General features: G+C 40.1%; 1 protein-coding gene across 1 annotated transcript in view; it reads right to left on the bottom strand.

Annotated features, from left to right (window-relative positions):
• Positions 1-26,905, bottom strand: part of wdfy3 (WD repeat and FYVE domain containing 3) — a 346,946-nt gene that overhangs the window by 129,252 nt on the left and 190,789 nt on the right. The window contains exons 22-34 of the mRNA XM_080191135.1: positions 24,960-25,123; positions 21,024-21,135; positions 19,214-19,404; positions 18,026-18,178; positions 17,385-17,458; positions 17,135-17,296; positions 16,115-16,206; positions 15,336-15,456; positions 14,369-14,586; positions 12,733-12,923; positions 5,910-6,044; positions 3,474-3,653; positions 44-277 (exon numbers count right to left, since the gene is read on the bottom strand). Of these exons, the coding sequence (XP_080047261.1) occupies positions 44-277; positions 3,474-3,653; positions 5,910-6,044; positions 12,733-12,923; positions 14,369-14,586; positions 15,336-15,456; positions 16,115-16,206; positions 17,135-17,296; positions 17,385-17,458; positions 18,026-18,178; positions 19,214-19,404; positions 21,024-21,135; positions 24,960-25,123 (2,027 nt within the window). The remainder of the gene's footprint in view (positions 1-43; positions 278-3,473; positions 3,654-5,909; positions 6,045-12,732; positions 12,924-14,368; positions 14,587-15,335; positions 15,457-16,114; positions 16,207-17,134; positions 17,297-17,384; positions 17,459-18,025; positions 18,179-19,213; positions 19,405-21,023; positions 21,136-24,959; positions 25,124-26,905) is intronic.

Below are 26,905 nucleotides of genomic sequence, written 5' to 3'. Positions count from 1 at the left end.
TAAAAGATTTACTTATACATTTATTATTTTAATCAACACTTACCTCTAATAGCAGGTCTATGAGAGTAGTCTGTTTACTAGCAGGTGCAAGACACAGGTTTTCTATCACAAGGACACGCATGAAGTCGAAAACAAACTTCCTGGCAGGATGGTTGGTGAGGAAAGTCTTTGCTCCCACATTACAGTATTCTGATTGACTCCTGTTCATGCCAGTATCACCTGCAAATGCCTTGAATTCTTCAGCAGGAGAGCCAACATCATCATCAAGATCACTTACCTGAAGAAAGACAGCACATCATTTTGTAACAACTTCAACTTATATTGCACCTTTAATATAATGAAATCATAGAAGCCCGACAGTGCAAAAGGAGGCCATTCAGCCCATCGAGCCTGTACCAACAACAATCCCACTCAGGCCCTATCCCTGTAACCCCACGTTTGGAGGGTTTGAAAATGAGGGTAGACATTTTAAAATTAAGGGGTAATTTGATGGTGGAGACATTTAATCGTGTTGACAGATAGCAAGTGGGAACTCCACCATCTCCTAACTTCTACTCTGATTAAGTCTGTGGCAGAAAGACTCATGCACCATTTCTCTGCTCTACTACCAATTGAGGCCCTTAAGTGGGTAACTAATGTTACGAAACACTTACCATGTGGGAAGTCTAAAGAAGTAACTCTTCGCAGGCTTCAAGGGATGTCCCTCATTCAAAGGCATTAAGGGCAGAAATTTCTCATCTTGCCAGTCACAAGAATCGTAGCCAATGGTCCATTGACCTCAGGTGGGAATTTCCAGCCTTGGGGTGAGCATAGCTGGAGGGAGAAAGGAGCCCATTGAGAACCACCCCCTGTCCTTACTACCAACCCCAAAACTTCCCACCTCCAAGACCTGCAACTAGTCATCACTTGATCTATGACCTTGATCCCTAGGCCATTATTGGCAGCAGCCACTGCCTTCTAGCGGCACTGTCGAACAAAGAACAGCTTCCCATCCCCCAAGAGCAGACTCCCAGGAAAGGCTCACCTAATTGTCTGTGTTACTGTCCAGGTAAGTGCATGACTGGCACTTAATTTGGTGAGTTCTCTTGACAAGAGGCAATGCAGAGCTCTCACCTGCCCTCCAGAAATTAGACGAGGCTCCTGTCCTTTTACAATGAATTTCTCCCAGGGTGTTGTTTGACTGGAACCAATGTCGGACAGAAAGCATATGGGTGATAGGGAAACAGACTTGCCGTTAGATGAGACGTGAGGAACTGATGTTTGGTTAATCTCAAGTCTACACTGTGTAAAATGTGAGACACCAGCCAGAACTATGATGGAAAAGTCAAGTGTACGTGAAGGAACAAGTGAGGCTTTCAGAAGCAGATGAGCTGAGCCGGGAGCAAATGCAGGCAATATTACAGAGATGAATTGGTGCTCTTGGCTATGGCATGAATAGGAGGTCGAAAGTACATCTCAGGGTCAAACGTGACACCAAGATTGTGGACATCTGGTTTAACCTCAGATTGTGGTCAGGGACAGGGATGGAGCCAGTAGCTTGGGAACAGAGTTTTAAATGGAGACTGTAAACATTGGTTTCAGTCTTCCCAATATTTAATCGGCAAAACTTTCTGGTCATCCAATACTGGTTATCAGATAATCAGTATGATAATTTTTTTTTAAACAGTGGAAGAGTTGAAACCTGCAACTGCTACCAGCTAGAAGGATAGGGATAGCAGGTGCAAGGGAACAGCATCACCTGCAAGTTCCCTTCTAAGCCACACACCATCCTGACTTGGAATTATAGCACTGTTCTTTCACTATTGTTGGGTCAAAATCATGGAACTCCTTCCCTAACAAAACTGTGGGTCTTCCTACAACACATTGATCTTCTCAGGGCAAATGAGGGATGGGCAATAAATGACAATCTAGTGCCCCAGCCAGATGTAGTGATGGATGGTTAAACCAGCAGTGTGGCATATCCTTTCAGATTTGCATCCCTTGTACTGAGGCAACAGCCAGGATGTGAGTAATAGATTTATTGCGGCTAGGATAAGACAGGTGGTGGTGAGGATGTGGTTGAGTAATTCAGTAACTGCTGAAATTTTGCGGCAAACAGAGAACCAAAGGCTTGATAGTTTGCATTTTGAAAGCGTAGCTGTAATTGGAGAAGCGCTTTTTGGAGATGGATACAGGAGGTAGGTTTGGGGCGAGGAAGGGAGATGTGGGTGTTGAGTGATTTAGGCAAGAGATAACTTTATTTGAGATTGATACAACAGAATTAACAAGGCCATAGGATAGCCATGAAAGTGGGCTGAGGAGTTCATATGGAGAAAGAATGAGGGCAGAGCACTCAGAGGAAAGAGAACAGAATGAGTTAGAGGATGATATCACCAAGGATGATGTGTCATTCAGTGCAGAGGGGCAGTGAAAATATATTGTTGTGAAAATATTAGTTGTATATTTTACAAGTCTGTAATAGAGTTTGCATAACATTAATATTGGGTGACTGCATGGAGTACGAATGAGTTTCCTCCAGGAGCTCTGGTTTCCTCTTACAGTCCCAAAATGCGACGGTTAGGGGGATTAGTGGGGTAAATGTGTGCGGTTACTGAGCCGAAGTAAGATGCTCTGTTAAAGAGTTGGTGCAGACTCGATAGGCTGAATAGCCTTCTTCTGCACTGTAGAATTCTATGAATATACTATGTTTGTAGGCTTACTGAGATCAAATTTAGTGCAAGTTTCATTCTCCCAAATGGTAAAAACAAGGTTGTGGTAAATAAACTTAATTTCAGCTTGTCAGACATTTGGATAACAAGTTAATGGAATACTTATCACAACAGTTACGTGCAGGCCAATAATAAATTACAAACTGTGGCAGTTTAGGACCGAGGTGCAATTAACCATAAGGAGATTTTTCAAGTTGAAGAAACTTTAATGGCATAACAATGAAATAATTAAATATTTAAAATCTATCATGGTGCTCAGTTAATAGAGCACGGATAACTACCCTAATAACAGCGATTATGCTCCCCCCACTCCTGCCTTTACCAAACCATCCCAAGTAGTCAGTTTCAAGTAATCAATTGGATGGGAGTGGCAGGGGAAGGTAATCGTAAAAGTACTTCATTTGTGAACAGTCCATTAAAAGTTTTTATCCTGTAATTTTTATAATGCACTTTATTCTCTCTCTTGGTTGCTTAATTAAATGACAGTTTAATAGGGGCTGTTGCCCTGGTCAAAACACTGTTTCCTTTGTTCAACGTGTTTAATAACTGATTTTCCTCTGGCCAATCACATCTCCTTATCCATATTACGCTCATCACCCATGTATCTCAATACCAGGAATGTAAGGGGGACATAAATTAATTATGTGGCAATTTAAAAATGAAAAAGAATGATGCACTGTTCACAATGCCAATACATCTTCATTTCATTCACTTGCAGAACTTTGTGACAATGACTTAATCATTTAATAGAAGTTAAACACGCACCATTTCCGAATAGGGCCTGATGTTAAAGGGAAAGACTGTCGCTGCAAAAGCACAAAGAAATTCTGGACTTGTCCAAAGAGGAGCTAGATCTGGAACATTGTGATATAAATAACGAAAAAACTGCATCAAAGTAACTGGGTATTCTCTAAGCCAAGAACCTTCTTCTTCAGACTGCCAGGGCTGTGGAAAGAAACAACGTATAAATACAAGGAAAAATCTTTAATATTTAGTATAAGTTGGCTCTCAATGTTTGTCGTATCAATCTTGTCTAGATTTACAATGTAATTTATATTACATACTTTGTTGATAGGATTCAGACCAATTCAAGTTGAAGTGTGCTGTTTTTGCATTCAATTTTCTGAGACTAATTTATTTTTCTTTACTTAGGGTACAAATCTTAGTTGATACAGGAATAGGAGAATGGTACCAGAATTAAATTGAAGTGTTAGAATAGGGTCACAAAAATTCTGACAGCTTTGGAAAACATCCAGGCAAAAGTGAAAGAGAAAGGAAACACCAACTGCACACTAGCAACTTGAGTAAAATACCCAAATCCTGTTTAATAGCTTGTAAAGATAGTGCTGGAGGGGGAAGGGTGTTTTCTGTGCAATTCCATGCAGCATGCCTTAAACAGAGGAGAAGCAAACTTTGGGTTGTAGTTGGTCATTTCTGTCACAGCTTGTGCTGAATGATCTTTGCAACCAGCTTTGCAGCTGGTAGCAAGGCTCTGTATCTTAACCTTGCTGATTCAGAACCTGTAAAGGCAGTGCTCTATTGGCACTGCCAGTTGAGTGCACCAGAACCTGCAGACGGAATTGATGGCATTTTGGCAAGTACAGCCAAATTATAATACTTCTGCAAAAGTATGGCTATTAGCCATATGTCTTTGCGGTGTCATGTTGTCCCAGTTTCCTTTGAAACGAGGAGCCCCAATGTATAATAATTGGTCAGACTCTTCCGGCCTGTGTCAGCAGTCCACCTACTGGTGCAATCTTATGGGAAATGATCAATTAATGTTCACTGTTCAATCACAGAGTGTGGGTGGTGTATGGGTGCTGTTAGTCAATGACAGAAGGGTTGGTCAGCAGCTGCACTGGGAGATGCAAGCGCTGCAGAGGAAGCAGAAGATCTGGGGCCCGCCTCGAAACGGGACTACTCACAAAAGTGTCCACAAGGAGTAATAATAAAACACCACTCAAAACTGTGGGACTGCTTAGTGTAGAGCAGTGCAGGGCCACTTATAAAGTTGCAGACCTCCTCTTTGCATCACTCTTAGGAAATGGATGTGAACTGGGACCTTAAAACACCTTGACTGGGTGCCTGCCTCCATCGACTGGGTTGCTGATTCCAAAGGCAGCCTGCCTCTATTATCTCTTCTGCAGGCATGACCATATGAGGGAGTCAACCCTCTGGATTTCCCCTGCTTTCTCAGTCCCACTTCCTCAAATCCCACTTGAAGGGATGCAAAAGTTTTGGTCATCGTCTCCTAAACTGCAGATGTGCACATGGGGGTGGGTTGGGCACAGGGTATCTTACATGTATCTAAACCTGCCTGTCCTAGGTCACCAAAACATCATCTTCCAAATACCACAGATTGAGGAAATTCCCATTGAAAGATCCATTAATGGCAAAAAAAACCCCAATTTATAATTTTTTTTTAAACAAAGATTCACAAGAACTCCAGTGTCTGCAGGAAAATAAATTTACACGCAGCTGAATAGGTGATTTAAGATATTAAACATTAAATATATTTATCTGGGCTACAGGCATCAGTTCCTGATACAGCTGAGACCCTAGTAGTGATGGATGCCTATTTCAAACTGGTATTTTTAGACATTTAGCCTCTATACTTGATCAAAAGATGGCATGCAGAACAGACATCTGTCAAATGTACATGTATTCAAAGTTACTCAACCCTGTTCTTAAGAAATAAAGCAACAATGTAGAATGAAGAACTGCTGGGAAATAAACTACTCCCATTTTCAGGTATCAGCCTTGCAATTTACACACTAAAATGGGAAGCAGCAAAAAAAAACTAGGCTGATGCTCATGATCCAATATCAAATCTAGTCTCAATATTAGATGAAACAACATTAACTCAAATAATGCATTTCAGAATACAACTTCTTGAATATATGTTTTAGTTAAGGCTAGAGTGAAACAATTTTTGACTATAAAGTTTTCGACACTTTCTAATGCACTTGCTCGGAAATGTAGTTGTGTATTTTGGGCTGGAATTTTATATCAATCAACGGAAGTGAAGAATTCCATCAACCCAATGCTGATGGATGAAATAAGGCAAGATTGGATGTGGGTTGAGACAGATTAGACTGAAGCAATGTGCATATATTTTCAAAATCACAATGTTTTAAAAGTTTTACTATTTTATCCAAGTCTTTGTGATTAAGAAGGTCAATTTAGTTTTTGCATACTTACAAGATTGAGCATACTCCTCAACATTCCCAACAATAAAAAAGCAGATTCTGAGCATACAGTGTGAACAGATGCAACCACTGTCCCACTCGAAGCAGGAACACCGAAGATAAATGTCCAGATAGAATCCAGATCAAACTGTTTTAAGAAAGCACATGACAATATGTTTAGCTACCATCGTGAACACCTTTTTCTTAAACCGAAGTATGATGCTATTTAGTATTAAAATTATTTTGTTATTTTTCAATTAAATGTATTATTCACAAGCTACTTTGTTTTTAAGTTCCAATGATAGGAAACTAGCTTGGAAAATTCTCACTTTTACAAGGGTCAACTGGGGTTTAGTACAAACATACCTACATTGTTTAATAGTTAAAAACTTAATTCAGATTATTCTAGCCATCTTTTGTTATACTGGACATTAGAATTTATATTCATATCGTTTAAAATGACATACAATAATAGTTTTGTAATAAAAAAGGGGAAAGTTGGCTCACCATGTTTTATTTGGGTAGACAAGCGATATTGGCAAAAGCCCAACACCAACTTCTATTTATATAGCACCTTTAATAGAATGGAACATCCAAGGCACTTCACAGGAACATAATAAAATAAAGTAGGACACTGAGGAACACAAGGAGCTATTGGGTCAGAAGAACAAAAGCTTGGTGACAGGAAGTAGATTTTAATGAGTATCTGGGAAAGAGTGGTAGAGAGTTGTAGATGTACAGTGAGAGTATTCCAGAGCTTCATGCCTAGGAACTGACAGCACAGCCATCAATGATGGGGCAATTAAAATTCTATAGACAAAAGAGGCCAAAATTAGAGGAGCACAGATTTCATGGAGGATTGCGGGATTGGAGGAGATTACAGGGAAAAAAGGGGCAAAGCCATGGAGGGACGTGAAAACAGGGATGAAAAGTTCAATATCAAGATGCTGCTTGATTGGGAGCCAGTGTCAGCAAGCAGTCAGGCATTTGCTGCAAGTAGAATGCAGGAGGCCAACCTGGAGCATGTTGGAATATTCAAATCTACAGGCTATTTCTACCTAAACCTGTTGTGGTACATTCAAATTTGAAAGTGAAACAGGAGGAGTAGAAAGTCATGCAATTTTCTCTGGGGATGCTTGTTCATTTTGCAGTTCTTTCTGAAATTATTTCTCAGAATTCTAGCAGCTTCTTCAGGAAATACATCAATTTAATTTGCGAGTCCAAACTGTATTGGCATAAGAGTAACAGCTGACTGATACAAACCTGCTTTATTTTTGCTATTTGCATAAATGCAACACTAAAATGCCCTTGGGTGGTTTAAAGGAGATAATACATTAATCCAATGCGGCAGGAGAAGTAATAATAGGAAACAAAGCAATGGCAGAGGAACTAAATAGTTACCTTGCATCAATCTTCATGGTAGAAGACACTAGTGGGATATCAGAGCTCCAGGAGAGTCAGAGAGCACAGGTGAATAGTGGCCATCACTAAGGAGAAGGCTCTGGGGAAACTGAAAGGTCTGAAGGTGGATAAATCATCGGGACTGAATGGACTACACCCCAGGGTGTTAAAGGAGATAGCTGAAGAAATTGTGGAGATATTGGTGGTGATCTTTCAAGAATCATTGGAGGCAGGGAGAGTACCAGAGGACTGGAAAGTAGCGAATGTAACACCGCTATTTATGAAAGGAGAGAGGCAGCAGACGGGAAATTAAGGCCGGTTAGCCTGACTTCAGTCATTGGCAAGATTTGAGAGTCCACTGTTAAAGATGAGATTGCAGAGTATGTGGAATTGCATGATAAAGTAGGACTGAGCCAGCACAGCTTTGTCAAGGGGAGGTCATGTCTGACAAATCTGTTAGAGTTCCTTGAGGACGTAACAGGAAGTTAGATAAAAGACAACCAGTGGACGTGATTTATTTAGATTTCCAGAAGACCGCTGACCAGGTGCTGCATAGGGGACTGTTAAGTAAATTAAGAGCAAGAACCTAGCCTGGATAGAGGATTGGTTGAGTGGTAGAAGGCAGAGAGCAGGGATAAAGGGATCTTTTTCAGGATGGCAGCCAGTGACTAGTGGTATGCCTCAGGGGGTCAGTACTGGGACCACAACTTTTCACAATATACATTAACAATTTGGAGGAAGGAACCGAAGGCACTGTTGCAAAGTTTGCAAATGATACAAAGATATGTAGAGGGACAGGTAGTACTGACGAAGCGGGGCGTCTGCAGAAAGATTTGGGAGATGGGCAAAGAAGCGGCAGATAGAATACAATGTGGAAAATTGTGAGGTTATGCACTTTGGAAGGAGGAATGGAGGCATAGACTATTTTTTAAATGGGAAAATGCTTAGGAAATCAGAAACACAAAGGGACTTGGGAGTCCTTGTTCAAGATTCTCAAAGTTAACGTGCAGGTTCAGTCAACAGTTAGGAAGCAAATGCAACGTTAGCATTCATGTCAAGAGGATTAGAATACAAGAGCAGGGATGTACTTCTCAGACTGTATAAGGCTCTGATCAGACCCCATTTGGGGTACTGTGAGCAGTTTTGGGTCCCATATCTAATAAAGGGTGTGCTGGTCTTGGAAAGGGTCCAGAGAATGTTCACAAGAATGATCCCTGGAATGAAGAGCTTGTCATTTAAGGAACAGTTGAAGACTCTGGGTCTGTACTCATTGGAGTTTAGAAGATTAGGAGGGATCTTATTGGAACTTACAGGATACTGCAAAGCCTGGATTGAGTGAACATGGAGAGGATGTTTCCACTAGTAAAGAAAACTAGAACCAGAGGGCACAACCTCAGGCTAAAGGGACGATCCTTTAAAACAGAGATGAGGAGAAATTTCTTCAGCCAGAAAGTGGTGAATCTGTGGAACACTTCGCCGCAGAGGGCTGAGGAGGCCAGGTCATTGAGTGTTTTTAAAACTAAGATAGATAGGTTCTTGATTAATAAGGGGAACAGGAGTTATGGGAAAAGACAGGAGAATTGGGATGAGAAAAATATCAGCCACGATTGAAAGGCGAAGCAGACTTGATGGACCGAGTGACTTAATTCTGCTCCAGGTCTTATGGTCAAATGACAAATTTAATACCAATAACAAAAAAAACTCTTTGTTTTGATTCCAAGAAATACTAACAATTCTTAAATGGGCTTTGGTCTGTGGCCACATTTTTCAGTCATAAGAACATAAGAAATAGGAGCAGGAGTAGGCCATCTAGCCCTTCGAGCCTGCCCCGCCATTCAATAAGATCATGGCTGATCTGTCGTGGCTCAGTTCCACATTCCCGCCCTCTCCCCATAACCCTTAATCCCCTCTCTTATCAAAAACCCATCTTAAAAATGTGCATTCAGATAAAGTGCCTTCATCCCAGCCTTCACCTGGACCCTATCTGATGTAACGCCACCAACCATACTCAAGCCCCCTACTCCCTTTATTATTGGGACATCCTCGGCCTCTACCCTTACCTGTACCGTCTCCTTCACTCTGTTCCACTCAATGCCATACTGGACTTGTATACTTTAAAATGGAACACCAGTAAAACAGGGAAATAAGAATACTGTAACTGTTTTTCCTTCTGGCTCTTTTGTGTTCAGCAACTTAGCAGTACCACTGGGGAGACATTGGCTGCTGCTTGTATAGCCACCTGTGACCTCTGATTAAGGATGGACCCACGTAAGAACATAAGAAATAGGAGCAGGAATAGGCCATCTAGCCCTTTGGGCCTGCCCCGCCATTCAACAAGATCATGGCTGATCTGAAGTGGATCAGTTCCACTTTCCCGCCTTCTCTCCATAACCCTTAATTCCCTTGTCTATCAGAAACCTATCTACCCATGACTTAAATATATTCAGCGAGGTAGCCTCCACCACTTCAATGGGCAGAGAATTCCAGAGACTCACCACCCTTTGAGTGAAGAAGTTCCTCCTCAACACTGATCTAAACTGCACCCCCCCCCCCTTTATTTTGAGGCTGTGCCCTCTCGTTCTGCCATCCTTTCTAAGTGGGAAGAATCTCTCTACCTCTACCCTATCTAGCCCCTTCATTATCTTACACGTCTCTATAAAATCCCCCCTCAGCCTTCTAAACTCCAACGAGTACAGACCCAATCTATTCTATCTTTCCTCATAGGCTAACCCCCTCATCTCCGGTATCAGCCTAGTGAACCTTCTCTGTACTCCCTCCAAGGCCAATATATCCTTTTGCAAATGCAGTGGCCAAAACTGCACACAGTACTCCAGTTGTGGCCTCACCAGTGCCCTGTACAGTTGCAGCAAGACCTCCCTGCTTTTATATTCTATCCCCCTCTCTATAAAGGCCAACATTCCATTCACCTCCTTGATCACCTGCTGCACCTCCAGACTGGGTTTTTGCAATCTGTGCACAAGGACCCCCAGGTCCCTCTGCACCGTAGCATGCTGCAGCTTTTCGTCCTCCTATTATTTCTACCAAAGTGGATAACCTCACATTTGCTAATGTTATACTCCATCTGACAGGTCCTTGCCCACTCACTCAGCCTATCCAGATCTCTCTGCAGACTTTCCGTGCCTTCCACGCAATTTGCTTTTCCACTCATCTTCGTGTCATCAGCAAATTTTGTTACCCTACCCTCAGCCCCCTCCTCCAGATTGTCTATGTAGATGGTAAACAGTTGAGGCCCCAGCACCGATCCCTGCGCCACTCCACTAGTCACCAACTGCCGACCAGAATAGCACCCATTGATTCCAACTCTCTGCTTCCTGTTAGGCAACCAATCCTCAATCCACACTAACACCTTACCCCCCAACTCCGTGCACCCTAACCTTTTGCAGCAACCTTTTGTGAGGCACCTTACTGAACGCCTTCTGGAAATCCAAAAACACCACATCCACCGGTTCCCCTCTGTCTACTGCACTAGTCACATCCTCATAGAAATCCAATAAGTTCGTTAAACACGGCTTTCCCTTCACGAATCTGTGCTACGTCTGCTTGATTAAACCATTCTTTTCTAGGTGTCCTGCTATTTCTCCTTTGACGATGGATTCTAGCAGTTTTCCAATTACGGACGTTAAGCGAACCAGCCTATAATTCCCTATCTTTTGTCTGCTACCTTTTTTAAACAGCGGCGTAACATTAGTTGTTTTCCAATCTTCCGGCACTTCCTCAAAGTCCAGCGAATTTTGATGAATAATTACTAAGGCATCCGCTATCACCTCTGCCATTTCTTTCAGAACCCTGGGATGCATTCCATCCAGTCCCAGGGACTTGTCTACCTTCAGTCCCGTTAGTCTATCAAGCACTACCTCTCTAGTGACAGTAATTGCATTAAGGACCTCATCTCCTACCATCCTTCTATCTTTAATATTCGGCAAGCTCATCCTTCAATCTTTAATATTTGGCAAGTACAGGTGAGTATTAGCAGAAAGGAGATTGCAGGGTGGGAGTTATTGAGGGAGGACACCATCACTCACTACCTCTGTGATCCTCTTTGCAGCCTGATGTCACAAGTTGTTTTTTCCCTTCTTTTGGTTTCAAAGATTGGAACTGCCAAGATTTACAGCATTCATTAAGGCTTCGCCCTAAATGGCGAAAATATAAAGCAATTGCTCATTCGTCTAAATCGAACAAAAAAGTGGGTTTTATTTTCCAGATTCAACACGTTCAAAGTGCGACAAACAGTGAAAATGTTGGGCAGAATCCTGTGTCCTCCCCATGGAGAGGCATTTAATTGGGAAGGAGGGTGACAACTTCTTGCCTCAACCCTAGTGGTTGGGGAGCACAACAAGCAAACTCCAGCATCTTTGGTTGCATGGTCCTAGGGCTTGAGGTGGGGTGGGGGAGAAATGGTGTGTGCCCTTGTTCAAAGGCACATAGCATGTTATTGAAGGACCCAGCATTGGGAAGGGGGTTGGTGGTGAGAACCACATTGGCTGCTCCTTTTTGTCATCACTTACTTGCACCTGGGTCCTTCTTTGATTAAAGGCCTCAAGTTGTTACAAGCAGCAACGTACAACTCCCCAATGGTACTGGTTGGTATAGAAGACCAGAGAGGTAAAAGCAATTCCAGTGTTCTTATTTCCCCATTTTCTTGGTATTCCATTTTAAGGTATACAAGACCCTTTCAAGCCAGTATTCTTATTTCCTCATTTACTGTTTTTAATTCTGGGGAGCTGCCAGCCAAAGGCAAGAGGGTCCTTCATCCCTGGGATCCTTGGCACTAGTCTAAGTGGCTGTGTGGCACAAGATGCCACTGACCTTTCCAAAAACAGACCACACAATGTCCCTGCAAGTAACCAGGATATCCATTGCCTCCACTAATTAGTCTGTTACTCACAGAACAAACGGCAGAAAACTTTTAACAATCAACGTACAGACATTGAAGCAAGAGTCACTTGTATTCCTGGCAGTTTATAGGATAAGATATTTCCTGACTAGTCATTCAATGCAGATACCAGTTAGAATTAGAATGTCATTGAGGCTGCATTATAAATGAGGTGTAAGAATTTCTATCTAGGTTTTAAAATTCAGCAGCTAAATTATTAAATATAGTCACAATTCAAAGCGCTTAATTGTACTGGATTGAAAAATAATTTGCCATTTCCTATTCCATTTGATCGCCATATAAGTTTCATCCTTTAAGTTAAGTCCATTTGTTAAATGTCTTATCTCATAATTTATGAAGTTACAGATCCCTCACAATGTCATCATTTTCAAGGAAAAAAATACATATTATTCCAGGTTAACTGGTTAACATGTTAACTAGAATTATGACTCTGACACAGTCATAGTACTTTAAATGGATAAAGAAATGGAACCCAAATTTTAAACTAAAATGAATAATGATTAAACAATGAATTACATACCTGCAGGTTTTCTGGCAGTTCAGTAACTGGCTGCTGGAGGAAAAGAGCCATCAACAGAAAATATAGTTCAGGCACATTGGTATGTTTGGGCAAGAATGACTGGAGAATAAAGAAACCAGGGACATGACAAGCATCACGGTTTATTTCACGCACTGTTGATCTACCACCAGCAATTCTGCCAACATTGAAACCTGAAAATGACAAGTTAAAGATATTTTTATAGAAAGATCGATGGCTTTTCTTTTGCTACATGGTATTTTCTAAGACAAAATTATCCCTCTTCATTTGAGAGAAACATATGACTTCGGCTCAATACTTCATGCCAGCATACCAAACAGAAAATTTAAATTGTCGTAAACGAAGAAGAAACTTTTTATCCCAACATGGTGGGCAGATTGTACCCGCATACACGCTGAATGAAGCAAGATCAGTTTTGCATTAAACCAAATTTTTGGAGTGGGTTCGTAGCTTCTGGTAGCCAGGACACGCATATCCCAACTTCAGGGATATTTTTACAAATTAAAGAAACCTACTACACTGAGTTGAGCCAGACTAACTACTTTCTCTGGTCACAGAGTGTTTGTACAATTGCACTTGTGAGCAACTGCCATGCGAATGCTTATCTGTGAAGTTCTGAGAGGAATTTCCCAAGGCACCTTTGGGCTTACAGAACATACTGCTGTATCTGTTACAAATTTAAGTAAAAAGTCTGACAACACCAGGTTTTAGTCCAACTGATTTATTTGATAGTAAACTCACTAGCTTTCGAGGGGTTTCCCTCTTCTTCAGGTGAATGGAGAGTTCTGGCCTCAGACAGAGCATATAAAGCACAGACAGTTTACAGATTAGAATGCGAATCTTTACACCTAACCTGCTGTTCAAGTCCTAAAGTGGCTGACAATGTGTGTGGAAGGAGCACTGATCACAGGTTAAAGAGATGTGTATTATTTCCAGACAGTACAGCAAGTGAGGTTTTGCAAACCCAGGCAAGTCACGGGGGTTACAGATAGTTCGACATGAACCCAAGATCTTGTGTTTACCCCAGTCCAACGCTGGCAAATCCACATCATTACAAATTTAAACCAGTTTAGAATGCTAGTTTGAGAGGTAAAACAGAGTTCAATATATTCAGGAGATATCTTTAAAGCAGCAAATCACTTTTTTTTAATTTTTCACAATGTGAAGGTCATTGGCAAGGTCAGCTTGTATTACTCACCTCTAGCATCAACAAAACTGATGTGGGAATGGAATTACATACAGGTCAGACCTGGTAAGGATGACAGTGTTCTTTCCCAGAAGAACATTAATATATCAACTGGGTTTTTATAACAATCTACAGAACTTCATAGTCACTTTTAGCGATTATTAGTTTTTTATTCCAAATTTCTTTTTGCATAAGCTGAATTCAAATTGTTAAATGATCGTGACAGGATTTGAACGTGTATTATCTGGATTTGTAGTCAAGACCTTTGGATTCCCCATGCAATAACCTAACCAGTACACAATGGTACTCCACACTTGATTCCTTTAAGAGAAACTACACAAAAGTTAATACATCATATGCAATGCAGAAAGCAAACAGGCAATATTCCAGATGTAGCAGCTACACTGTGCAATAGAAAGATTTCACACATACCTAATACAGTGCCAATTTTATTTGTGAGAACAGAGTCAGTCTGGTCAAGCCAGCCTCCTCCAGAAAGTCCTTCTTTAAACTTGGCAAGGATTGACTGATTGCTCAGCAATACAACAAGAATTCTCATTGCTGCAGTGACAGTAGTGGGATGCAAATGTTCTTCCATGAACATCAGAAGCCAGTCAAAACCCCAAATCTTCACCAATTCTTCACATGCTCTATGGTTTTGAAAGGGAAAAAAAAACAAGTAAGTTCAAATGTCTAGCATGAAGAAGAAATGCACAGAATGTGGATAAAAATATGATTTAACTAAAATAATAGAAATGCAGATGGCACGTGCAGCATTTAGACTTAAACAATATCAAAATTAGCAGCCATGAACCTTGGATATTGATGAAGAGCATCTGACCAGCTGCAAACACAATAAATCAGAGTTTCTTGATGTTAAGCTGGCTGTTGGTCTTTACACATACCCAGGAGGTAAATTTTCTGCTGTTGCTGCACTTAACAGCCAAACCAAATCACAAGTTATCAGGGCAAACTGGAAGTGCAAGTTAATGTCTCAGCCACTGCTAATTAATATTTTGTGGGGCACAAACACATAACACTTACTTAATAACAGATAAGATCTATAACTTTATTTACTTTTGTTAAAAATAATTAAATGATTAAGTCATGAAACAATAATATCATTTCAATGTTCTGAAAAGATTAGTAGAAAATTTTGAAAGTAAAATTTGTTTTCAAATTTTAAATCCTCTACCTACTACTTAATTCCACCCACGGAGATCACACAACTCAATATGATTTGTACTTAAGCATGCAGTGCAACAATAACAAAATTAGACAGTGAGCAGCGCATACAGCACAGATAGAGTGTTGCAGAGTCATATTATATATGAATAATACAAACACATAACTCAAAAATCACAGAAAATAACTTTCATGCACTTCAAGCAATACTCACTGCGGATTTACACAGTTCTTTTCTTTTGAAATATATAGTAGCTTTAGCAAGATATCTAAAAGTCTGTTTCTCAGTAGAATGGCATTAGCTGAAACAAGGCCGCCAAAATCATCATCAGCACCTGGTAGACATGTGAAATATACATATCTTCAAAAAACTGACCTCAGGGTGGACTTTTAACAAACTATATTTTATACAGGAAGGCTTGAGAGAATTAATGAGCTAACTACTACTTCTCTTCCTGTAACAGTATTAACTAACATTCACAAAGGACTCTTATGATGCTGAATGATCAAGTTTGGGTGTTGAATCAATTTAAAAAATTATGGAACAAAGACAATGATAGGAGAGGCTTACAAAGGAAAATATACTAGAGTAAGAGAATTAGGAAGTAGGCAACAAATAAAGAAACTGTTTCAAGTGATCCAAGCACAAAAAAAGCACCTAGGCAGCTCTAGTCAACCTTTAAGCTACCAACACTGGAAGAGAGCAGATGGTTGAATGTGCATTGAGACTAATCACAGAACTCTGAAATAAAGGTGCTGCTGCATAATACAATTCTCAAATAATGTACCAATGTGATTCTGGTACTTACATTACAATTGCAGCATTAGCAATTGTGAACTGTTCTCAACAATTGGGAGGTTTATTGAAATCCATCATGCAGTATACTGTTGATCCATAGTGTGCCAAATGAAAGAGGCTAAGTTAATCAAATATTAGCGTATGTTATACAGTCAACATACAAAGAAGTTTTAAACTAGAGATACATTGCTCACCTTCTTCCTTTTCCTCGCTATGAGCTTCCATGGCAATAAACTTCTCACAGACTGCAAACGTTGGTAATGTGGAAGAAAGAAACTGACCAAATCTTGACACAAACAAAAACTGGAAATTAGTAAATTATTATTTGCAGCTTAAGATTAGCATAGGCACTTCTCATTTACTGTAATTCGGTCACTGCCACCAGTCTTAGGGCAGCTGTTGACATTGTCTTGCTTCTCTGGCTTTCTTCAAGCCTCCCTCAGTCCACATTTCAATGTTATTCACTTACTTGCTTTTTCTTTTTCCTCTTCTGCTTTTATTCAATTATTCCTCCAATTGTGCCCAGAAATGCCATTGGGTCTTTGCCTCTGATATCCGTACTTAGCTTTCTTAATTTGTCACTCCAAATATACTTAACAACTCTCGATTCCTGAATGTAGTTGACTGTCAACTACCCTCTCCTCTGTCATTCAATAAGATCATGGCTGATCTCTTCATGGATTCAGCTCCACTTAACCTGCCCGCTCACCTTAACCCTTAATTCCTTTACTAGTCAAAAATTTATCTATCCTTGCCTTAAAAATATTCAATGAGGTAGCCTCAACTGGTTCTCTGGGTAGGCAATTCCAGATTCACAACCCTTTGTGTGAAGTTCCTCCTCAACTTACCCCTAAATCTACATCTCCATATAAACCTCCATATTTTGGGGCCACACCCTTAGTCCTAGTTTCACCTGCCAGTGGAAACAACTTCCCAGCTTCTATCTTTTCTGTTCCCTTCATAATCTTATATGTTTCTATAAGATCTCCCTTCATTCCTCTATGCACTAGTTGCATACCTTTCTATTAGATTGAAAGACCAACAATGCACTTCGCTGCTGTACTGGTGCAGCTTGCAGAATTCTTTCAGCGACTAAACGCTAAGTCCATCATTTCAGGATTACACTTAAATTGTAAAGCATTCGCAGTACTCAAATGGTTTGCTGTAATTCAATTCATTGGTTACTTTAACATTCTTGATTGTTTGGATTCTACCTGAGCAGATCATTGCTGTTTGGAAAGCCTTGTAGCAAAAGGCTGAGCACGTTACTGATAGCTGCAATGGTTGGCTGTGACAAAGATGTATCTCTCAGGGTAAGCAGTAATTTTGGTATCAACTGGAATTCCCTCATTAACTTGGCATTTCTAGAAGCTTCACTGTAAAACAGAATTAAAGGAACCTTTTTATTTCTAAAAACTTAATTGAGTATAAATATTTAAAAAGTATTTTGAAATAATTTAGTACCTTGATTCAGTCAAAAGTTCAATAAAGTGCTCAAATAATGACAGATGAAGTTCATATGGTGCATTAAGCCAGACCTGTAAAAATAAGGTCATGTCAAAAAAAAAATCATCAAACTTAAAACAAAACTTTTAAAAAATTCTTGTCAATTTTAAGTAACTTGTAAATGTTCTGAGTGGGGAACCGTATGACCAAAACTATTGTTGGCTAGGACCACTGTCCTAGCTAATCTAGCATGATCCTGTCCTAAATTTTAGGGAGATGCTTGTTTGCATTAAACAAGTGCCATCTACATCATTTGTTGAAGGTACTGTAATTCCAGAGTTACATCTTGTCAAATACATTTTCTTTGCTGAATGATGTACTACTTTCCTAATGGATCTCTCGAGGAACAATTACTATTGGGATTCAGTATTGTGAGGTGCCATATGGTGAATACACTGGAAAGTAGTTGGAAAGGAGCCTGATAGGTGTTGTGATATTACAACATAGGATAGATAGGAGAAACCCTCACCCTATCAGAATTTCAAGATGAGACAATTTTAAATGGAAATCAAAAAAGTAAAAGAGAATTAGTAAGGCATGAATCTATGTTGTCTTCATATTCTAAGTTATCGTTGCACTACTTTTTATTCATATCTTACTTCAAAGTCACAAAGCAAATCCTGAAATCCATTGGAATTAGGAATGATACTGGTCTCATGGCCACTGTCGACAGTTCCCACTAATGAAAATGTAAGATGGAGAATGTGACTGTTCAACAGAGTCCGTTTCTTCTTCAACAGCATTGCCAGGAGCTAAAACAGAAACCAAATCTTCACTGAAAATTCCATCAATTGTATTTGGAAACTGATATTGGTAAACTTGAAACGACAGTCGAAGGAGAAGAGAAGTCACGGGGAAGAAAACACATTCACTTCAAAGGGCTTTGGTACCCTAGCTCTTTTATTTGTGCATTCAACTACATTTTAAATGTAATATCCTCATCACTACTATTCTTCCTGGCAGATTTTTACTCATTATTAAAAGGGGATTTTCACAGTAACTTCATTGCAGTGTTAATGTAAGCCTACTTGTGACACTAATAAATAAACTTGAATATAATGCGTAAATAAGTTTTTATAATATCCACTTTTCTCAAATTTAACTTTATGCTCTTCAACCCTACCCTCCCACTTCAATTAGAAGCAATTCTTGAAGGCTCACCCTATCTATACCATCTGACATTTTTTATACACTGTAATGCGGTTCAATCTTAAACAGTTTTCTTTCCAAAATGTAGAGCTTGGCCTTCTCTAATCTTTCCCCATTGCTCAACACCTGTGAATATGAGATCAGTGTTGTTACTTTTCTCTACACCCTCCCCAATATCTATATGCTTTTTACTTCCATGGAGGACGAAATTTGAACATTCTTCAAATATGGCCTGACAGCAAATTCTAAACTCCTAGTATAGCCAATAAAACACATTCAACATTAATCCTCCCATTTCACTTGTTGGTGATTCTATTATCTTTTCCTGAATTCCAATCAAAAAATGCAATTATAAAAACAAATGAACATGTGAACAATTCTGCCCACAATCTGAATCCATACAAATCCAAATATTGAATCACCACAAATGCATAGTTACCTAAATTTTCTGAGATTTGTTTTATTTACCACTTCAACTGTTGGTAAACTATCCCAAAAATGCCCAAGTTTCTGCTTCTTCTGTGCTTTATCCTTCATTGGCATTAGCATCAGACAAAACCAGTTACAAACTGTTCTTTCCTAATTTACACATGTACAATGTCTGTTCCCACAACCATGAGTTGCAGGGAAGCTCTTACTTGGTAGCCTTTAATCCTCTCCATCTCTTTGCTGGCCAGTGCGTTACTTTTTACCACACAGACTAGGGCCTTCACAGCAGCGTAGAGACCTTCGACATCGGATGCCATTGCAACCAAGCCTAAAATAGCAGCTGCTCCACCGATGTACTGCAGAGTAGTGGCAACAGGCCTAGGAACAGAAGTTCTCACACCTGACCAAAATAAAAATTGATGTCACTTGAACAAAATATTGCAAGAAAAAAATCTTTGTTTGGTTTTATAATACTTTGTGTTTTGGTATTTTTAATAATGCAATTGTGAAAAGAATGGCTGAAGTGTGGCTAGAAGCTCAGTGAAGTTAATATGGAAAAGGCATAATTATTTAATAACTTTCTAATAAATTATATAGGCAACATTTAGTTGAGACTGATGTAAAACCTGCTAACTATCTCAGTTAAACATGGTGTTCTTTTAAAACACTAGGAAAGCAGAACTTGATATTCAATTCAAAATGCAATTGGTAAATTCAAGAACTCCAAATTTTCCAAAGTACTCTCCAATGTTAGATTCAGTAAAAAGTCTGACAACACCAGGTTTTAGTCCAACCTATTTATTTGATAATATTCTCACTAGCTTTCGAGGGGACAGCCTCTTCATCAGGTGAATGGAGAGTTCTGGCCTCAGACAGAGCCAGAACTCTCCATTCACCTGACGAAGAGGCTGTCCCCTCGAAAGCTAGTGAGAATATTATCAAATAAATAGGTTGGACTAAAACCTGGTGTTGTCAGACTTTTTACTGTGTTTACGCCAGTCCAACGCCGGCATACCCACATCAATGTTAGATTACCATTGATGCAAGTTAAATTGTGGGCCATTAGGTAAGCTTGGGGCCAATGTGGCAAATGTCATGTCTGGCTCCATTTTAACTCCCAGGTCTCATTTAAATGCAAACTCACTTTAACCTTGTCAATAAAGTGAGGCTGATGAGAGGTGTTAAACAGGGCAGCAGGAAACCTGGAATTGCTGGGACAGTGCCAAGATCGATGCAAACATGCACCCAAATTGTAATTGGAGGAGATTCAACTTATTGTTGTAGAGATTCAGGGAGTAAGCTTTATGCATTCATACCACACTCAGCATTTAAACAAACAATGTGTTTAACAGTAAAGATGTCCTAGAACGCTTGCCAAATGGGAATGGAGAGGAACAGACAGCAAGAGTTAGAACAAGAGACAGAAAGCTTGGTTCAAAGGTGGATTTTGAGAAAGCTTTGAGATTATAAACCAGAGGTAAATTTAGGAAGCAATGTCAGAGCAAGTAACTGAAAGCTTCACAATTAAGGGCAGTCAAGATAAGTGGTGGATTAGTGGGATGGAGGGTATAGGCTGCAGAGGTACTCCTATTCCTCCTGCCCAAAATAGAAACTGGGCCTGTTGCTCTTTCACACCTAGTACCTTTAGTTAAGTTAATGTCAAATGCATAATGCAGCTGACCGTAATTAAAACATAGTCAGGGTATGAATTGTCATTGGGTAGACTTTCATATTTCAGTGAGGTCTTTCCTGTATGATGAGTAAACCTCTATTAAGAATCAGAACATACACCTTAAAATGCTGCAAGCCAACTGGATTGGGCAAGCAGGCTTCTGCAAAGATTTTATCAAGTTCTTACTCTGCCACATCCTGTTTCTGACAAGAATCGGGGTCTACAATCGTTGTTATGAACAAGAAAACAAAAAGCACAACTTTTAAATTGTATACCCTGGATTTGAAATTTCCAGCATTTGGCTAATATTTAACAGAATAAGACAAGACTTGTGATCAACACCATACCTAGGTATCCTATAAGAGCTGCACCAATAGTTCGCGCTGGTCCATTTAAATGCCCTGCAGCATTATGCAACAGTTTTACTGGTGTAGCATTTTCATGTGAGGAAATAGCCATCTATACAATACAAAACAAAGTGTTGAAATTAGTGGCCAAGAAACTCCAATTTTACTTTTCTTCTTTAAATTCTGAAATATGAAGTGCACCAACAAATGCCCAATCATTGGCACTAATCCAAAAAAGCAAGAGGATGCCATTAGAAACATTGACTATCCTACCATTCACAGAACATTCTTATTTATACTACCAACTTTATTTGTGGTGAAGCCTCTCTTTCTTTCAGAGCAGGGAGGAAAGACAACCTTACAGCCACTCAGCTCCTGACTTCATTACAGCCTTGGTTCAAACATGAACAAAAGAGCTGAAGTCCCGAAGGGAGATGAAAGTGATTGCCCTTGACATCAGCGCAGCATTTTGGCTGATTATGGTATCAAGCTGTGCTAGAAAAACTGGAGTCAATGGGTATCAGGGGGAAAACCCTCCACTGGTTGGACTCATACCTGACACAAAGGAAGGCGGTTGTGGTGGTTGGAGATTAATTATCTCAGCTCCAGGACGTCACTGCAGGAATTCCTCAGTGCCAACCAATTCAGCTGCTTCACCAGTAACCTACCTTTCATCAAAAGGTCAGACATAAATGTTTTTTGCTGATGACTGCACAATGTGCAGCACCATTTGTGACTCCTCAAATATTGAAGCAGTCCATGTCCAAATGCAGCAAGATGTGGACAATATCCAGGCTTAGGCTGATAACTGGCAAATCACATTTGTGCCACACAGATGCAGACACTGACTATCTCCAGCAAGAGGGGATCTAACCATTTTTCCTTGATATTCAATGGCATTACCATCACTGAATTCCTCACCATCAACTTCCTGGGTGTTACCATTGAACAGAAACTGAACTAGACGAGCCTTATAAATACTGTGGCTGCAAGAGCAGGTCAAAGGCTCTGAAAACTGCAATGAGTAACTCACCTCCTGACTCCCCAAAGCCTGCCCACCATCTATAAGGCACAAGTCAGGAATGCAATGGAATATTCCCCTCTTGCTTGGATGAGTGCAGCTCCAACAACTCTCAAGCAGCTTGAGATGATCCAGGGCACAACAGCCTGCTTTGATTGCTCCACCTTCCACAAACATTCAATCCCTCCACCACTGACAAACAGTGGCAGCCATGTGTTCTATCAACAAGGTGCATAGCATGAACCCAAGGTTTCTTGGGCAGCACTATCCAAACCCAAAAAAAAGCTGATACCTGACCTGGGAACACCACTACCTGGAGGTTCCCCTCCAAGTCACTCACCATCCTGACATGGAAATATATTGCCTTTCTTTTACTGTCACTGGGTCAAAATCCTGGAGCTCCCTCCTTAACAGAACTATGGATGTACCTGCAGGGAGTGCAGCAGTTCAAGAAGCTATGTCATCACCATTTTCTGAAGGACATCTACGGATCAATACAGGTCCAGCCAGCAATGCCCAGATTCCGTAAATGAATAAAACTAAGATGACATAGGTAGCACTATTGTGAATGGACAACAGCTTGCGCTTTCATAGAACTTCATTTAGAAAATTTAACTTGCACAGCAGCAGTTTTTGTTGCAACATTTAACAGTCCCTTGGTTTTTCTTAAAGATTTTTTACTGCCTCCCTCGAACGATGGAGATATATGCTACAGAATTTACCTTCAGCAAGAATTTCTTCTTTTTTAAATGACCCATGTTAAACTGACATATCTAACTCCATGGACATGCTCTGTTTTCTTTCTTAAATATAAGAGTAACATTAGCTATTTGTCAGCCCTCTGACAGGGCACATTTTTCTAATGAACTATTAAACACAAGTATTAATGCCTCCATCACTTCCATAGATTATTTAAAAAAACTGGGATGCAATCCGTCTGGACCTGGTGCTCTGTCTTTTGAATTTGTTCAATGCATTCTATTTTTTATAAATAATTTTTAAATACACTTGCTTCATCATTCATTCAACGTTCTGTCTGCCTCTTCTACCTCCCAGGTAAATAGTGAAGCAAAGTAACTACTTAATTTTTCTGCCATCGCCATGCCCCCTTGTCCGAGACTTCCCTTCAGAGAGTTTCTCACCTTCTATCCTTTCAAACTCCGAAAAGCCTCAGTCAAATCTAAACTATCCATATTCTTAGGAATGCAAGCACGATCTATGTAACCTCTCCTCACAATTCAGTTCTTGAAATATTCGTAATATGCTATGAATCGGAACTGCACACACTTAAAGGCAAATGTATTCTTTTCTAAGGTATGGTCCTCAGAACTATACAGGGTACTCAACATATGATCCAACCAGAGTGTTTTATAGCTCTAGAAAATCTTCCCTTTATACTATGGCCCTCTTAGAGGACTACCACTTCATCAGTCTTACTGATTTTTTTTTGAACCCGAGTACTTCATTTTAGCGATACATGGGCCCCTAAATCTCTTTGGGTCTTTGTACCTAGCTTTTCACCATTTCAATAATACTCAAATTTATTCTTCTTTGTTCCAAAATGGATCACCTCAGACACTGAAATCCGCTGACAAAGTTGTTCCCAGTTCTTAATCTGTCAATGTCTTTGTAATTTTATGCCCCAGTCTACATTACTATATCGCTAGTCTAGGTCTCATCTGTAATCTTAGACATATGACAGTTTGTGTTATCTCATTCATGAATATAGTAAATAGTTGACACCCTAGCACACATCCTTATGGAACACCACTAGCCACTTCCTTCCAATTAAGGTAAATGCCCATTATCCCTTAATTCTACCTTCTACACCTAACATATGCCTTGGGTTTTAATTCTAGCCAACAGTCTCTGAAATGCAACTTTAGTGAATGCCTTCTGGAAGGACTATCCTTTATAAGTAAAAAAAAATGCTGTAAATACTCAATCTGGCAGCATCCCTGCAAAGACAGACATGTGTTAATAAGGCAGTTTTTGCAACTCTCAGACATCTAGAGGCATTTTACTGTTAAAGTACAGCCACTGTTGTAATCCAGGAAATGTGGCAGCCAATTTGCACACATTAACAAAAATCTTTTTTTTTTGTGATGCTGATTGAAAGATAAACATTAGCCAGGACACTGGTGAGAACCCCATTTCTCTTCTTCCAAATAGTGTCATGGCATCTTTTAGCTCAACCCAAGAAAGCAGATGTGATTTTGTGTTAACATCTCATCCAAAAAATGGCACCTCTGATACTGCATCATTCCCTCAGCACTGCACTGGAGTGTCAGCCTAGAGTTTTACTCTCAAGCGCTAGAGTAGGATTTGAACCCTGAAACTTCTGACTCGGAGGCAAGAGTGCAACCAATTGGACCACAACTGACAGTTCTGATACAATGTGCTAAGTCTGAAGAACTAAATCTGTACCTCTATACAGATGCTGCCAGATCCATTGAATATTTTCAACACTTTGTTTTCATAACAGACTTCCAGCATTTTACTTTTGTACACCTTATACAAATCTACATTGGCTCACCCCAATCAGCTCAAATTTCTTGAAGTGCCCAATCATTCTGGTCCTCAACTGCAGAAAGGTGATATGCTAACTGGTCTGTAACTTCCTTTTTTCCTTCTATAATTTCTTTTTTTAATCATTTTTCTTACATTAGCTAAGCAGTAGCTGCATTTGTGCAATTTAGCATCACAGTTGTACAGTTTGTTAACAATACACATTTTGCTGGAAACTATAACCATGTAAGGTGACATAACTTCCGATCTTCAGGATTACAACCAGAACTCAAAATGTACTTAACATATTTTTAGCAAATAAAACACATAAATGAATTGCACATCAGATCAAATCATATTTAATTTTAACATTTTGTTTAAATGTATATTTTGCATTAACTGCTCACCTGTTTGGCTATGGTTTTACTGTCCACTTTGTTGTAATTCTTCCTAATTCTGGCCACTGTAAGTGAAGAGACTGACTGTGCATACAACCCAAAAGAAACTTTCTCCTCAGGAATCAGGCTGATGGGAGATGGAATGACCATTTCAGATTTTGAATCTTTTGAATCTTTATAAAAGGAAGAAAACAGGTTAGCAATGTATGAATTTGAAAAAAAAGGAAGGGAATCCTGATCAATGCCAAGTTCATACACAGGCACAACTTTTAATAATAAAATATGACCATGCCAAAGATCACTTGATATGTCTGCTCTGTATCATTCATACAAATATGATTACTAGCTTCAAAATTCTACCCAAGTTGGCATTTATTTTTATGTAAACATTTAGTAGAAATTAAAAATTGATGTAAATGCTAACAAGGGCATATACTTTCCACATCTGATCTAAATGGAATGCTGTCCTGTAATACGTGCAAAGTCATGGATGGTATTAGTGTCCTGATATTTTAGATGATCATATGTGCAGGAAGTGCTGCCAGCTGCAGAAACTTGAGGTCCAGGTTTCCGAGCATGGATGATTGAGTGAGTCACTGTGGCGTAGCCGTGAGGCTGAGAACTATATGGAAAGCCCACACAAAGAGGTGGTCACGCTACAGTTTAGGCCTGGAGGCAGAGGTGGAATGGGTGACCACCAGGCAGTCCAAGAGAACTAGGTAGATAGTGCAGGAATCCCTTGGGAGATCTGCTCACAAATTGGCTTTCTATTTAGAAGCTGGTGGGGGCGCTGGTTCCTCAGAGAACAGTCGTCAGAGCCAGGTTTGTGACACCACAAGTGGCTTGGCTTATATGAGAGGAAGGAGGAGGGAAGAATAATAGTGATAAGGGATTTATTATTTAGGGGAACAGAGCCATCATTTCAGGATTGTATGTTGCCAGATGTCACAGAGCTGCTATAGGATATTCTTCTGAAGTAGGGTAAACAGCCAGAAATTGTGGTCCACGTTGGTATCAATGTCTTAGATAGGAAGGGTGATGGAGTCCTACAGTCAGGATCTAGGGAGCTAGACAGAAAATTAGCAAGCAGAACCTCAAATCTTGGGATTCCTCCCTGTGCCACATGAGAGTGAGTACAGAAATAGGAGGAAAAAGCAGATGAACGCCTGGTTGGAAAGATGGCGCAGAAGGAAGTGCTTTAAATTCCAGGGGTGGGGGGGGGGGATGGCATGGCATGGCATCTGTAGAAGCCAGACAGGTTGCACCTGAACAGAGCTGAGACTGAGTCCCTTGCGGAGCATTTTGCAAGTGCTGCTGGGAGGGTTTAAAACTAACTCGGTAAGGGTGTGGGAACCAAGAGAAATTATTACAGTGGAAAATCAGGATGTATAAAATACTGGGAGAGACAGAAGGCACTACTATAGAGAATAGTCAGTTAATAAGTGATATCAGAGTCAGAGTAAGGGAGAAATTAATGACATCTAAATCAGAGTTACTCTGCAGGTATGTAAACGTACCTAGTAAATAAGATTGGGAAGTTACAGGTGCAGTTTGCAAGGCAGAAATATGATGTAGTGACGATAACAAAGACCTGGGTCAAGGAAGGGAAAGACTGGGTGTCAAGTATTCCTGGCAAAATGTTCAGAAAATATAAGAAATGAAGGGGGAGGTCTGGCAGTATTGATTAGGGAGTGCATCACAGTGCTGGAGGAAGAGAATGTCCCAGAGAGTTCAAGGATAGAATCAATTTGGCGACAGCTAAAGAACAAAAAGGGTGCAATTACACTGCTTGGTGTAGTCTACAGACTGCCAACTAGTGAGGAGGATATAAAAGAATAAATTTGCAGGGAAATTACAGAGACACATAAGCATTGTGAAGTAGTTAAATGAAGAACTTTAATTACCCAAATGCAGATTGGGACAGTGGTAGCGTAAAGGCAGGAGAAAGGGCAAAG

Source organism: Carcharhinus amblyrhynchos, chromosome 1 (genome assembly GCF_965287045.1).
Source record: "Carcharhinus amblyrhynchos chromosome 1, sCarAmb.v2.hapA, whole genome shotgun sequence".
NCBI lineage: Eukaryota > Metazoa > Chordata > Chondrichthyes > Carcharhiniformes > Carcharhinidae > Carcharhinus > Carcharhinus amblyrhynchos.
This window is presented reverse-complemented; position numbering and strand designations above follow the sequence as displayed.